The 16,459-nt window shown below is 42.9% G+C and overlaps 2 protein-coding genes across 2 annotated transcripts in view; both read left to right on the forward strand.

The window, feature by feature from the left end:
• Positions 1-205: 205 nt before the first annotated feature.
• On the forward strand, positions 206-4,306 carry tnfaip1 (tumor necrosis factor, alpha-induced protein 1 (endothelial)). Its single transcript, XM_067246205.1, has 7 exons — positions 206-567; positions 880-1,238; positions 1,542-1,711; positions 2,638-2,721; positions 2,857-2,909; positions 3,106-3,301; positions 3,796-4,306. The coding sequence occupies exons 2-7, from the start codon at positions 992-994 to the stop codon at positions 4,027-4,029; spliced, it is 984 nt and encodes a 327-aa protein (XP_067102306.1). The 5' UTR covers positions 206-567; positions 880-991; the 3' UTR covers positions 4,030-4,306.
• Positions 4,307-5,529: 1,223 nt separating this feature from the next.
• Positions 5,530-16,459, forward strand: part of sgsm2 (small G protein signaling modulator 2) — a 41,864-nt gene continuing 30,934 nt past the window's right edge. Inside the window, exons 1-2 of the mRNA XM_067245933.1 lie at positions 5,530-5,651; positions 11,732-11,807. Of these exons, the coding sequence (XP_067102034.1) occupies positions 5,592-5,651; positions 11,732-11,807 (136 nt within the window). The 5' untranslated portion in view covers positions 5,530-5,591. The remainder of the gene's footprint in view (positions 5,652-11,731; positions 11,808-16,459) is intronic.

The following is a 16,459-nucleotide window of genomic DNA, read 5'->3' on the forward strand; positions in this document are numbered from 1 at the left end:
ATATATTTTGCAAAAACGAAATTACTTAAATTGACTAAAATTACTAAAATTGAATTCATTATGTGTGTGCCCCTTTTTACAAATATCTTACATACAAAACAGTTGTTTTAGTTGACATGACATTAACTACAATCGTGTAGATTTGCAATGCTTTGTGGGACTTGTAGTAACGGGGCCCTCCTCCACTCTCTTTGACCTAGTAGCCAGCTAAGCTAGCAACTCTGTCCAAACTTTTTAGTTGCTAACTATCGACAGACGTGGAGTAATTATATTATAGCTAACAGGCTTATCTACTGTAATATTAGCTTACTTTTGTGTATGTCAAAGGATATGTGATGCAAGAACAGCTAGCAAATCATTAGTCTCACTATAGTAGCGTTACTGTTTGTAACGTTCTATTATTAGTAGACTAGTAGCACTAGTAGTGTAGCTAGCTCTAGTAGCTACAGTAGCACACTTGTACCTCATAAACGTTGGTAGCAATCTGCTATAACATCAACAAAGAAGAAGAAGAACCATACTTAAATTAAACGAGTAGAAGCAAAAGTTGCTAAAAGGACATTGTTGGTAAGTAGCTCGTCGTAACGATTTAGCTACCAGGGTGTTGCAGAAAGCTAGCTGGTACTGTAGTGGCAAGCTCAGCTACCCACATTATCCCACATGATAGATCAATCGCTCGTAGAGCAGACTATCATGATATATGTTAGCATCGAGTGTTGGACTAATACTACGATGTGCCAGCTACCTAGTGTGAAATCCCTTTGAGTTAAGTACAGTAGATGGCTAGCTGGTCAGTATATGGCATTAATCTAGCTGGATAACGCGAGCTGTTTTTAATCTATTGATTGACTAGTGATTGTCGCATGGATGATTTGGCAGGTATGAGCTGGACGACCAGTAAGAGGTTGTGGCGGCATCCCCAGTAGCTGTCACCACGGCGGGGGACATCCGGCCCTCCGTCTGCAGGGTGGTCATTTACCTTCAGAGGGACATGTCTGGGGACAGCTGCCTTCAACAACTTCACACCAAGGCTGGCTCCCACCCACCACCCTCGCTTTTAGCATGTTCCAAGATCAAGGCTTTCAGTAATAGAGGTGCGGTGGGTCTGGGGAACAAGTATGTTCGGCTGAACGTGGGAGGGACCCTGTTTTACACCACACTGCAGGTGCTGACGAAGCAAGACTCTATGCTGAAGGCCATGTTCAGTGGCAAGAAAGAGGTGTTCACCGACAGGGAAGGTGAGAATGGTTAAAACGCATGGTCAATAGCAAACACATGCAGGATGCATAAAAACTTACGTTTTTCTTCCCAAGTCTACAAGGGCAAAACCTTTGGAAAGAACCTTTGCCTTGGTTAAGTCTAGCTAATGATCATTATTAGAAATGTGTGTGACACACAAAGGCTCATTATGTTCGCCAAGATAGAATAATAATCATCCAAAGCATAGTAAATCATTCAATTGTGGTTTCTAATTGACTTTAATAGATGCCTCTAATGGTGTATGTTTTTTCTTTACATGCTTTCTATCTCTACCTGTACAGGCTGGATCCTGATAGACCGCTGTGGGAAAAACTTTGGCACCATTCTCTCTTACTTACGAGAGGGCACGGTCACCTTGGTAAAGGGCAAGCAGGCGGTCTTGGAGCTACTGGCAGAGGCCAAGTATTACCTCATTCAGGGGCTGGTGGAGCTGTGCCAGAACAACTTGCAGGTCATTGTCTCAGAAACAACATTGCATGTGTGTGTGTGTATGTGCATACATGTGTGTGTGTGTGTGGGCACTTGTGTGTGTTGTCCCCTAATCACAGTTACAAGGGCACCAGAGGTAATGCTTTGATGTCAGCAAGCTAACAGGAATACTAAGGGTTAAAATAGAAAAGTTACTCTGGAAACGTAGTCTACAAGCTACTTTCACCCTACGATGACACAAAGAACTCTGTAGTGTTGCAAATACTTCTCATCCTATATTGGACATAATGCAACAATACATAATTGCTGTTTTTTGCTTTCATAAGGTATGTTTGTGTGACGTATGTGAACAGCAATCCAGCCATTGCCAGTCATTAGCTGTCCTCTCTAACTTCTTTGTCCTGGTCAAGTTTCTTTGTCTTCAAAGTTGAGTTGAACATTACTCTTTGTAAAGCTCAAGGCTCCCTAGATGTCCAAACGTTATTTGCTTTGGACTGGTGTGTGCGTGTGTGTGTGTTTGTGGCTGATGGAAAACAATAGCTCTTATTTGCCATCTGTGGCAGTGGGCATGTGTCTAAGTGACAGATATTCCTGGGAATCCCCACTGGCACTCAATGTGAACTACCACTAACATTTTCTGTGAGGATATTTGTTGTTTCCATGGAGACTACCAATTATATGACTGGATTGTTAGCCACTGCTGTTTTGAAAATAATTTAAATTTATTTTCTCAATGTGTCATGAATCAGTTTTTTGAATAATATTTTGAGGCCAGTGGTTTCCCACCATTATATTTGACCAACTACGTTTAACCTGACCCCCACCATAGGTATCACATCACACTCAAGCCTCCAATATTTGTGTCTTCTTAGCTAATACCAGTAACTGTCAACTCTTCCGTTACTGATCTCTCTGTGGTTAAACTCCAGCGTGCTCTTTGAATGACAGGACGATAAGGAGCAAGCGTTGTGTGTCATCCCTGTGGTCACCTCTGTCAAGGAGGAAGAAAGGCTCATTCAGGCTTGTGCAAAGGTGAGCGCTAGTAAACTTGGTATTTTCTCTGAAGCCATTGGTGTAATGGTGTATTGGGGAGGACTTCGCTAAGAACATTTCTTCATGTTGTTAAGTATTAAAAATAATTCATTAAGAAACACTCTACTTTTCTAGCCTGTGGTGAAGCTTGTGTACAACAGAAGCAACAACAAGTATTCATACACCAGGTAAGCACGTATAAGTATTTCCTGCAGGCTCAAGGCTCCCATTTTGTGGACAGTGGCCTTTACTGACAGTTAGATAATTTTAATTCACAAGGACTAATTTAGTAAGTGACCAATATACGTCGTGATATCCGCAAGCTCTCAGTACACCCCCACTGAGTGATTCAAATTAAATGCTTGACTCACCTATTTCCTGCAGTAACTCAGATGATAACCTGCTTAAAAACATCGAGCTGTTCGACCGGCTGTCACTGAGCCACAATGGGCGCGTGCTCTTCATCAAAGATGTGATTGGTGACGAGATCTGCTGCTGGTCATTCTACGGACAGGGCCGCAAGCTGGCCGAAGTGTGCTGCACCTCCATCGTCTACGCCACGGAGAAGAAGCAGACCAAGGTGAGCTCAACACGACATTAAACAAACCAATCAGATTGTACAATGTTCCCATGTCCTCCAGGTATCACTTGCTACTGTCAGTGCTGGTTATAACATTTTGGTGCCCTACAGAAAACGTTATCCAAAACACATGAACAAAACTAAACAAGCTTTTTAGCATACAAGCTTTGAAGCTATGTAGGCATACTTTAACTTTGACTTTACATTCACACACTGGCCTTTTTTACTTCCCTTGTCTTAGGTTAGTATAGGTTTTTAAGGTTAGTATAGGTTATTATGTGTATTTAGAGGTTTAGTATACTGTATTGAATATTGTATATTAGGAGGTTTACTTTATTTTTGCTTATTATAAATGTAATTTATGTTCTGTGTACTTGTATGTTATGTTATGCCAGGTTGCTTTGCGTTGTCTTGTCCTAAGAATTTCAGTGCCCAGTGTTGTTCTGTGAATCTGACAATGAAAGACTTGAACTTGGCCACTTTGTCTGCATCAGGTAGAGTTCCCAGAGGCACGCGTCTACGAGGAGACCCTGAACGCTCTGCTGTACGAGACACTCCCTGTTCCAGACAACACACTTCTGGAGGCCACCCGTCGCCACCACGCCCACTGTGGTTCGCACAGTGAGGAGGATGAAGGGCCAGGGCCCGGGGCGGAGGTTAGAGAGCGGGTACGGCGCATTCATGTCAAGAGGCACAGCACCTACGACGACAGGCCGCTGGGACACTAAAACCTCATCAACATGGGGGGACAACTTCAACATTCTCTCGTCACTGCACCTACCAAAGCACCAGTGATCTCTGGCACAAAATGGTGGCTCTCTTGCATTTGCCTGGTGTGTGACTTGACCATCAAATTGAATCCTTTCCACATTCAGTCTTTTTTTCTGTATTTATCTACAATAATATTTGAACCATTCTTAGGAAATGATGAGTTACTTTTACCACGTCTGTGTTTTTCTTTCTTATTGTCTTAACACATTTAATTAAAATGAACCTTACATATTATTCTGTGCTGGGTAAATTGTGACGCTGTCAACATGAGCTACATTGGGTTCTATTTATATGGACAACAGCAACCAATTATAAGAAACAGACCTCAAATGCAGTTAGTGAAAACTTACTTTATGACTGCAGGCAGCAATACCCACTGAAAAGGATATACACATTAACATAAAATAAACTGTTTCTTGTGCTGAAATAGTTCGTGAAAATCCTCAAAAGAAAGCATAATCAAATAACTACCGCCACAACCCTAACTCAGCCGATGCACAAACAAGGTGACGTAGACCTACAGTGCTTTAACAGGTGCAATAGCTATGTACTGGAATAAAGCTTTTTTGTGCTTGCTATTTTGTTCAGGAAGAAACATTAAATATATTAACATACTATCGTAAATAGATACTTTCCGGAAGAACAACATGCAATTTTCGAACACACGGGGGCACAAGCGAGAAGCCTCGAATATGTTCCAAATGTTGCAGGTTATTCGGTATATCATGATGGTGTGACGACATAGACTTATTTTTACTGCATCCAAACATTACATCATTTCTATATCTGGGAACAGTGTAATTAGTTATCCTGTAGAAAATAAACATCCGACTGTTTGGTCATCATTATTATTTGGGGAAAGATGAAAATTTTTGTACAGTCAGTAAAATAACAAAATAATGTTTAGATATCGAATAAGTAATATTGGCTATGTATAGGCCTAAGTGATGCAAGTGTGTGTTGTAAAAACCCAGTTGCAGTTGTATGAGTAGGGGCAAATATTTTGTCTGTGTACATCTATCCATAACAGGCGAGGTGTAGGGTGTGATAATGTCCATGTGTAAGATATTGTGTATGGTTGTGAGCAGAGCCATAGACACATCTCTTTACATCTGGTTGTGAGTAGGACTGTCTAGTACAAATACATCGAGTCTACCTAAATGCTCAGAACACCTCAATAACTCGAGCCTCACACAGAGGGAGGATTGCTATAAATAACTCCCTGTCAATGGTGCCGGGAGCTGCCTTCTGAGCGTGAGGTGCGTGAAGTGATTTACCCCATTGATCAACAATGGGAAAGAGGCGGGTCCTACCCCGCTGGCGTCATTCGGAGGGAACTGAAGATGGCTCCCAATGCACCGCGAAGGCACACAGATGCGTCAACGTCCAGCTGTCAGGGAGCACATTTCTGTGAGAAGAAAGAAGGGAGGTGAAAGTAAATAGAAGATTTAAAGGGCGGAAAGCACTAACACGTTATCGCGGACAGTCACTCTAACTCTGTCAAACTAAACGGGGAGCCATGGGTTCGACCACAGATGAAGAATTTAAAGAGAAATTATTATGGAATGTGAAACGAGAGGTGAGTGTGCTTCATATCCCTGTTAAACAGTCTATTATAAGCTCTGAATACTGGGATTTCAATGAAAGGTGTAAGTCACCTTTTTTCTTGACTGCATTTCCTTGTTAAATGCTAAATTGATTTAATTGCCTGTACGCTTGCACGCAGAACCACAGGTTCCGATGCACAATGTCGTTGCACATATGGTTTGCTATTCTAAGATCATGCTCTGATGGCTAAACGATATTTGCATACGTTATAGGCTAGTTACTTGCTATCAACTGTTTTTCTAGTTTTAACGTTTTTGCTCAAGTGTATTGAGATTCTATTTTAATGTATGTTTTTATTTACTATTACAATAGATTCATCCATGTTTGTTCCTTGAGTTACTCCAGATATATAGTAAACAACACATAGCCACACAAAATGCATATTTGGAGTGCAGCCTATCCATTTGATTATTACAGGTGCATTTGTTAAGAATACAGGAAAAGACAACCAGGTGTTGCCTACACTGTAGGCCTTCTAAAACCCCATCTTTGTAGACCATTGATGGGTGAGGCTATTGTCAGTTAGCCTTTACTTCATCATGTCTAACTTTTCTAAGAACTTCACCAATTTCAGCGTAATTCTTAACCACAGGTAATAAAACATCGACAACTTGTCATAGTATACATTGTCAACATCGTCCCATTCTCACTGTCTTATTTATACCCTCGGTGAATGGATCATATTGCAGAAACATCTTTAAGCTCAGTTGTGTATAGGCTTTGGGGAGAACAAGATTAAATCCAAACCCTATCTGTCCAGAAATGTTCGGCATGTCTATATTAGTATGAAGCTTATTGTAGGGATACAGGTATTTAAATAGACATGAAGGGTGACTTTACAATGTATTTTAAATGGTAATTATCATTATTGATTGTATACATTGGCAAGTCTAAACCAGTTGAAAAAAGAAGTTTCAGAAGTTGCTGTTGACAAAAAGGCAAATAAACCCAATAAATTGTCTTGTGTTGTAGCCTAAAGTTAAACAATGATCTAATTTGTCGTATCTATATACTACTTTACAATAGTATTTACTATGTAGGTGGATTACTGAATGTAATCACCTATTGTCAGACAGGTATAAGAGCTGAATTGAACAGTCCCTTTTTTAATCTTCTCCGATACCTTAACATTGGAGCTCATCAACACCAGTTCAGTACCTTTAGACCCAATGTGAATCCCTGTGTGTTTCCTATACTTGACTGTTTCTCCGCCCTCCCTTCCAAAATATCTCCCATCTTTGAATCTATAAATAATTGAAAAATTACGTCTGCTGAGCTCAAAATAGAGCCACGGGATGTCTGCAGCCGATATCTGTGTCATCACCACTTCCGAACACAGACGTTGGGGAGAGGAGGAGAAGGCGGAGGGGAAGTTATGCCTGTAAGGTACTGGGCCGTTGAAGCAGGATTGGTTGCTCATTCATCTTTGAATATCCCTCCTAATTTTGTTTTTGTCCAAACAGATGATTTATTCATGTTTCCTCTCAGTAAAGATTGTATTAAAAGAACTGTTTTAATATTGTATAATATAATAATCAGTGACCAATAATATGCATGTAGGCCTATTGTAAGCGTGACACATCAAAGATTCCGTAGTTAAATTTCTTACACCCAGACAACCTTCTAGGTATCTGTTTCTGTATAGTCTTGGTCTGGCCAGACAGGTTAAGATCTATTGGCCAATTTGGGAGACACTTAAATGTCACAGTGTACTGCTCCAGTCTGGCGAGATCAGAAGCTTAGATTTTGGCAATGTGTCTGACTGACCTACTGTACTTACTACACCTAGATTACACCCAAAAACAATTAGTCTCTCTTACAACTGATTAGCAAATGTGTTGCATTTATTTTGGATACTTTTTGGTACTAAATAGTTCAGGCAGGGTCCAGAAATGTTAGAGTTGGTGTGAATTCCATTCTAGCATGACCTATATTTCCCATTTGCTATATCCATTGCACATTGTAAAACAATGCAGCCAAGCAATGTGTCATTAGGATTTACTTGAAACACATCAGAAGCTGAGATGAATGAGGTTGACATTTAAGCACAAAGAGCAAATATGAGTGTAAGACTTAGTTAGAAAGGTATGTTCACCGGTTCTGGTTTTAAAGATTCCTGTCTCTTTAAGCTGCTGTCAGCCACCTTGGGGTTGCCTGGCAACTGAAAGCATCAGCGGCTGCCTAAGAAGTTAAATTGCATCAATTGAACATTAATACTACTGCAGCTAGCCAGTGTTGTCAGAGCTAGCTTGTCAGGAGTGGTCTATCACGACAACAGAGAAGGACTGTTCTGTTTTCAAACTACCATTTTCCAACAATTTGAAAAATCCAATATATTTCCTTTTCTGGACATGAGATCTGTAAATCATCTTTCCTTTTCTCCACAGACACTGGTCCATTTTACTGTAGTGTATTTGAGTCAGTTATTTCAATCCTCCCATTCCCATTGCTCTTCTCTAAGAGGAGGCACTTACCTGAAAAAATGCCAGTTTGCTTTTGTGTGCTGTATTAAATTGGGCACGACCAAGGCAGTCCCCACAGATGCCATAATGAAGGATGATTCAGCGGTCGTGGTGACCACACGGTCTTCCACAGTCATAGCGCCACGGCTCATGTGAATTGCCTGACCTGAGGTGTTGGCATCCACCACTTTCCAGGGGAGTTGAAGTAGTAAATGGAGACGTCAGGTTTCATGTACCCCATTGTGGGTGCATTTGCTCACAGTGGTTGAGGGGAGTCAAGAGAGTAGAGTTGGGTTGAGGTGGTTCCCCTTATTTTGAAGCCATACAAGATGGTGTTAAATGGATTGGAGAAACCTCTTGATTCAGATTCTGGGTGAAGACAGCTCCAATGTTTGGTCAGCTCAGCCATAGGAGCTCAATAAGTAAGACATTGAGTTCTCTGTTCACAGTATTACAGTGTTAGTGTTGAGCCTTAGACAGTTTGGATTCCCTGTATTTTTCCACCCCAGTTTGACCTCTGTTTTTATCAGACAGTACCACTGAGATAAAGAGTCCTTGGGATTCTTTGCCAAGATAACGAAAGATGCTTTGATATTGTATGAAGGAATGAGATTAGATTGCATATCTTACGTCTCACTCAGTTAATCATATGTCCTTGCATCAGCATCACGAGCTTCGCCCAATCCCTGCAGTCTTCCTGTGACATTTGCTTTGTGTATGACTGCATGAGCTGCCTTCATTGCCATATCGAACAGAGGTGCTAAACCACATTAGCCGGCTGCTTCCAAAATGAAATATTCTGTGACTATCTGATTATCCTGCAATATTGGCTACGTTTAGTCTGCCTGGCTCTGACTACTTTCGAAACAGAATCTATTTCCCATCAGCATGGCTCATCTTATGATTGCTTTGTGAGTCTGAAAGACCCCTGCTCTCTCTTAAAGAGTATATGATAGGTAGCAAGCCACCTAACCTTATGAAATTGGTTGGAATGCCAGTTTGTTCCATTTCTCATATGGAGCTTTGGTGTTAGTAATAAATCCATTCATTTGAAGTTGGTCGAAAAGCTTTTTGCCAAACTGTCTCTAACACTCTCTGTTCTAGGCGAAAGTTAACTTGCCATGTGCGTGCATGCTGCTGGTAGGCAAACAGAGGTGCAGATTGATTTCACCGATCCGTCACAGTCCCCCACTACCTATACTGTCACAGACAGACCGCAGACAACCCCTCCAGTCCTTATCATCCTGCCTTAATAAGGCATGAATAATCACCTCATTAATGCCTTGGTCCCCTCGCTGTAGTCTGACGATGGGCAGAATGGGTTGTAACCCTATTATGTACAGCTAAACTCCCCAGCCCTGGGCCTGAATAGATGGATGGGTGGTTGACAGAGACAGGGAAACTCGGAGAGGCAGTGTGACTCTGGAGACACTACAGAGAAGCCTCACGACAAATGGAAGGGGAAAGATTTAAAGCGTAATATGTAATCTGTCTGTACCAGCAAATGAATGGGGGAACTAGGTCTGCAGGGTTTGCTCAGCTCATGTCTGTTTTGTTGAGGGCGTCATCAATGGCATTTGTTTGGGGTTATACCAATTAAAACAATCAGCAGCACCGATATTCACAGGTCACTGATCCTCACAAACACACCTGGGACTTAACACCTCGTCACTGTACGCTACAGAGGGATGCAGACTGTTGAAAGCATTGCGAACATCAAACATGGCGAAGCCTAAGATATTGACAGTCAGTGTCATCCTATGCTACTATGCCTGTGTCACTTGTGATATGTTACACCAGTGTCTAAGACATTAGTAGGCATAGGCATTAGGAAGTCATTAGGACCATTAAAGACATTGACAGGGTAAGATATACTGCCCATGGGTGGAGCAGGGGGAGGGGGCATCTGGGGGCATCCGAATGTTTTCTCAAAAGCCCCAAATCTTTTAGGTTAAAATTTGGGTTGTAATTTTCGGCAAATATAACAATATGAGTCCAACGTAATCTTTATATTACATAAAGCTCAAAAAACTAGTTTGCACTCAAATTAATGCTATGCGCGCTCGCATAAACTGTGAATGTTCCGATTTAAGCTCACATCAAACCTTGACTCGGTCGTAGGTTGGGGCTAAGCCCCGAATGTTAACGTCTGGCTCTGCCTCTGATACTGCCCTTTTCGAACACAAACTGAATTTGATTATTACTTATCAAACACAAATAGGATTTCTAAACCAATAAAAAGAAAAGCATACAGACATCATTAAACAAACTGTAACAGGGTCAATATACCCAGACAGCATCAATCCAATCTTGTGTTCATATGATGACCATATGAATGATTCACAGATTAGACTGTAGCCCTTTTGGCTGGTCTCTCCTTGTATGAGGTATGTGTGCGTATTAGATTAGGGGATATTGTTGAACCACAGGTTCTAGATTTAGATTTGAGATGTGGCTGTCGTCTGTAAGGACCTTTTGGAAAAGTTTGTCGACATTGAATCCTCAACAAAGTAAGAAGACTTTGCATTCTGCCTCCTGAGCTCCAATCCACAGTGGAAGACACTATCTGCATTGCTTTGGTCAGCAGATTTCTAGTGCATGAAGGCACACTACCAAATCCAAATCACTTTTAATGCTTGTGCATTGCGCAATGTCGGTTTATAGTGCTGTCTAGCCTGATGATGCTCACCTTCATCCAATACCTGATCTGCAGGGGCAATTATGGTTGAAGCCTTACTTTGGCCCCTTTCAAAGGAAATGACAGCTGATGCATTTCTAGAAGCATCTATAAAATGACAAAGTGAACAGCTGCCACCATTACTTGATTGAATTACTAATCTATGACGATTAGATTGGCCTGGGAAAAACAAAGTGCTTGCACCACCAAAACCCTTTTTTATCACCTGCATGTTTCCTTAAAGATTCACATCTTGTCATTTGATGATTTGGTGAAAGATTCTGCCTGGTGATAATGTTGTCATCAAGAAATGTCAAGGTGGTCTCAACAATGGTTAGTTACCAGTCTAAGCCAGTTTCCTATCTGGTGATGAATTCAAGCTGTATAGCCATGTTACATTTGAAACCATAACCTCTCTATGCCTAGCTGAGCACATAGAGGTTGGAGAGAGTACCCCCAACGGAACACACATCCAATTGGTTCCTGTTTGTTCGTAGTCATGAACTCTCCTCACGTAATGGTTGAGAGCTGCTTTACTTCTCCACAGTGTTTCACTCCACAGAGCAATTCTTCTTATTTGCCAATGTCAGCCAGTGCTGGGATTAATTAAAGAGTTACTGACAATTTCAACGTGCAACAGACTACACAACTAGGAACATTGTCAGATTGCTAGAAGGGACTAATTTATGTCTGTTGTGCAATGTTTACAACAGTGATAATCACTGAACAGTTGAAGCTGTGGGTTGCTGCTTTTTTAATAAGATGGTTGACAGTGGGATGATGGTTGAGGCTGGAGGTGATGGTAGAGGCAACTTGTGATTATGTGATTAGGATAATGATAATGATGATTCTAATTATCGATGGTGTAGATGTAGAGGATGATCCTAACCCTTCAGTGTCTTTCCTGTGCAGGTGAAACAAATGATGGAGGAAGCCGTGACCAAGAAGTTTGTACATGAGGACAGCAGCCACATCATCGCCTTGTGCAGTGAGTACACAGTCCTGTGTTGTCTGTTCCTTGTGCTACTGAACACACGCACACTCCTCAGCAGGTGATTTAAGACTCAGCCTGACTGAAGGACACCACTTGACGTCATGGTGCTGCTGACTGTGCCAGCAAATCAATGGAAAGTTAATAATCACAACAGAGTCAATGGATACCAATTCTAGAGGCTCCCTTTACAAATCCAGTTTCTCTAAGGCCTAGCCGAGAACACACTCTTTTGGATGTGCGTGTGCATGTGCGTGTGAGAGGCCAACCCCCACTGTGCTGTGTTTTCTGGAAGGCTGCCAGGGAAGAGGGGGATGACATTTCCGTCCAGAATAGGGGTGCGTTAGCGGTCGAGCGGTGAGCTGGCAGTGTGTGTGACTCACACCTTGACTACTGCATGCTCCCGCCTCACTGATGTAGTACCAGAGAAGGCCACACTAAGTTTGTCCCTGGTCTGAGGACTGACCTATAATAACAGAACCCAATGTTTGGCCCTGGAAGGCAACTCAGTGGCCTTTTAAACTGATCGGATATTGTGAGGACGAGGGAAAAGGACACAGTGAATATAGGGTCAAATAACACGGTACAGGGAATGTGGGGACAGGGAATGTGGGGATAGGGAATGTGGGGACAGGGAAAGTGGGGACAGGGGTTGTGGGGACAGGGGTTGTGGGGACAGGGAATGTGGGGACAGGGAAAGTGGGGACAGGGGTTGTGGGGACAGGGGTTGTGGGGACAGGGGTTGTGGGGACAGGGAATGTGGGGACAGGGAAAGTGGGGACAGGGGTTGTGGGGACAGGGGTTGTGGGGACAGGGGTTGTGGGGACAGGGAATGTGGGGACAGGGAATGTGGGGACAGGGAATGTGGGGACAGATATGAGGACAGGGCATATTAGTACCGTTTTATCATTACTGGTATGGCATTGCAATGGACAGGTGAAAATGCCGCGAAACCTTCCATACCAACAGAACAGACCTGGACATCACAGGAGACTGACATGTCCAGAAGAGACTGTCGTAAGGGCACAGACCTCCCAGCCATCCCATCCATCAAAGTCTACGCAATAGGTGTCTAACTCTAGTGTAGCCCGGTCTGCATCAATCTCATCAGTCAAGCGTACATCACTGATCTTGGAACAATGCCTTCTGGAAATTAAACTGTCTGTCTGAACTGTAATTATAGTCACTCAATACCAGGGCCTCTGAAGCCTTTAACCTTTTAGTGCTGGCCCTCTCACATTCACTCACTCACTGACTAACTCACTCAAACCAGTGGGACCGGCTGGAGAAGAAACACAGCTATTCCACTCCCAGGGTGCCTTGGCCTTGCATCTCACTCCAGCTCAGGTGGGCTTCTCCACCCACAGTTTCCTTTGGTCTTGCTGTCTGATGTTCCCAAAGCTAATTCATACGCCGCTCTCCCTCACCTCAGGTGTACCAGTTAAACACTGCTTCACTTCAGCCGGTCCACTTCTTCTCTTCCAATGTGTTTGTCTAAGGAAGCGAGGAAGTAGACTCCAGCTCTAAGAAGGAAGAGTGTTCAAATCGATTTGGATAAGGCCTAGTGAGATTTGAATAATGGTTCTGCTAGTTCTGTTAATCCTAATCATTCTAATGCTAGTTAGGCTCCATCTCTGTGGTGTTGCTTCGAGAGGCCCAATAAGAAATTATTGTTGAAGTTATAGAATCGATTTTCCTTCCTATATGGAAGAAACTACGAGCAATTCAGGCCGGGGCCAAATCCGGACCCTGTAAATATGTCGGTGGATGAATTTATAAATCTATTGAAAGTCATCTCCTTTGAGGATTCTGACTGGTTCACATTTATAGCCCGGGCTGATGAGTCATTGAACAAGGCAAGGCAGCAGGAAGTTGGATTTCACGTGATCACCCCAGGAATAAAATTGACGTGTAGATTCGAACTGTGTGTGAGTTTGTGTGTGTGTGTGTGTTTTCCTCCTGCCTCCTCAGCTCAGTGCCATTCTTACACTCCACACATCCCCTGCTGCCCTGCCAGCACTTCCACTGAGGTTTGTTGTCTCTTACAGCTTGGGGTGTGTATGCTTACACTCAATATGGTGTGTGTGTGTGCCCATGTGTGCCCAAAACACCCGTGAGACAGAGCTTGTCAGAGTCTGGCCATCAAAGACATGTTCCTAGCACAACGACAAGCTTGACTCCATAATGCCAATTGAAAAGCTTTTGGTTTGATAAGCATGCAGTAAATCATGCAAGATTGCTGTTCCCGCACGACTTACCATGTCTGATGTGCTGAGACGTTTAATCTGTTGTGTAGAGTGGGTACTTCTAAAATAATGTCCAAGCTGAAATGCTACCAGAGCTGATATAACCCATCTGCTTCTGGTTACACCATTGATGGGCTAGGATGCAGGTCTGGAGGAGACACCACGCTTTGGAATTAAGGTCCTGAATAGAGTACGTCTGTGTTCCGTGTTCTGCACGTGTCATATACCTCACTCCCCTCCTGCAGCTCTCCACCAGCTTGAATGGCTTCTTTGCTGGGAAAGGTGAAAGGTCAGGTGCTAATGATTGCAGTGATGTGAAGGTGGCGGTGAGTCATGGTGTGGCCAGTGGCCACTCTTCATCACCACTCACTCCCCTGCAGGCATCTCCCCTAATGTCTGCTAATTGTGGAACATCCGCAACCGAAGGCTGACTTAATTCTCTTGTTGCGTTAGTGGAGGGCTGGCAGAGAGATGGTGGGAGGCGAACAGGAAGGGTGGGGCGTGTCTTATTTTGGATTACGAATGGGAGTGCTTAATTAACACTTATGCATTCATCCCCCTTCCTCAGACAGAGACGGAGAGATGGAGAGAGATGGTTGAAAAAGAGGATGAGACTGAGGGAAAAGAGAGAGGCAGGAAGTGATGAACAGGGAGAGTGGGAGAAAGAAGAGAGAGGCAGAGGGATGAAAACGAGTTAGTACGGGAGAAAAATAACATGGCTAGAAATCTTGGTGTGGGAAGAGACAGAAGCTCCATCTTTCTATACTGAGCTATGCAGAGTAGAGATGGGTTTGTCTGTTTAGATAGGTAATTCAAGGTAAAAATGTACAAATACATCATTAATAACAATAACAATTCAGGTATTGGAGTTCGACTTAACTTTTCTAAATATAAACATAAACATTCTTCCATCCATACACACACAGCCTACACTGTTTGTACCCACCCCAGGTTTGGCCCATCCACACATGCACCACTGTACAGTGCTTGATGATAGGTTTGTGACATGCATCCCATACATTTCTGTAAAGACACATACATACTGGACATACGCAAGGACACAGAATAAACAATACAGTACCGAGTTCATCTTGTGTCTGTGGGTGGAGATACAGTAGGCTGTTGTGGTGTAATCATTATGTCCTGTATGCAGATTGGTGTAGGAGTACGGGCACAGTGAGTGGATACAGTCCACCAAAGAGTACATAACACTGTTTCAGCATGAACAACACTGGCCAAGTCAGGGCTGTAACTGACCCTGTCATACTGTCTTTGATCAAGTTGTCTGTCTGCGTGGGAGTGATAAGGGTTTACTTGTGTATAGACTTTATGTGCAGAAATAGATGAGTGCCTTCTTACGTACATGGTCGACTGAATGTGCGAGTTTGTTAGGAGAGTTTCTATGTGTGACTGTAGGGTGAGAAAATCTGTATTTGTTTATTCGTGTGTGGGAGAAAGGGTGTGGACGAGTGAGGCGGAGGCATGGTGTGATCTGAAGGGAATGCACAGGGGGCTCTCAGGAAGCCACACACAAGATACACAAGAGTGCATCGTAGTGTTTGATGTCTTACTGTTAAATACCAATCATCACCAGTACCTAAAAAGGAACATTGAAACAGTAGATGTCTTACCTAAATTCATGGATTTTGTTTTCTGGTAGAATAAATGGAAATAATGACAGAATGAGTTTAATCTTGAATGCACTAGTTTTGTTTATCCTGAGCAACATCACAGTTTGGAATTGTGTGTGTGTGTGTGGGGGGGGGGGGGGGGGGGGGGGGGAGGTCGGGTGAGGCATGTGTCCTTGACCCCCTCCCCTGGTCTAGCTGGTCCAGGAACACACTGTACCGGCTCCTCCCTGACGTTGGCACATTAGTCAGAGTAGAGCAGAAAATGACCACTGGTGTGTACACACACACATACACACACACACTATGTGGAGGCACTGAGGCAGTTTATTTGATAATTTTGCAGCTGAGTGACATCTGTGTGTAATATGTCTTTATGTGTAGTTTGTGCAGCATTGTGTATCAGTCATTGTTGAAAGTCAGGTGACCTGTAGCTTCCCTTCTCTTGCAAGATTATGAAAATCAAGCAGCTAATGCAAGGGGTTCCTTTATACATCTATAATGTGATGCATAAGAGGCAGCAGTATTTCTGAAACCATTTCAAAGGCTGTTTGTGAACTTACCTCTTAGCAATAGTAGCATTTCAGTCCTAGTTAAATAACTAACAAAAGCATCTGATTTAAATGCGGACATTCCAGTGACACTTTACCAGAGTGTCTACTGTGTTTACAGCAGTACCTCATCTCCTGAAATGTTAGCAATACTCTGTATTACATTTATGTCATGACAAATCTGTCGACGTGCGATATCAACATTTCCAAAACACTCTGCACCG

Source organism: Osmerus mordax, chromosome 11 (assembly GCF_038355195.1).
Source record: "Osmerus mordax isolate fOsmMor3 chromosome 11, fOsmMor3.pri, whole genome shotgun sequence".
In the NCBI taxonomy this organism is placed as follows: domain Eukaryota; kingdom Metazoa; phylum Chordata; class Actinopteri; order Osmeriformes; family Osmeridae; genus Osmerus; species Osmerus mordax.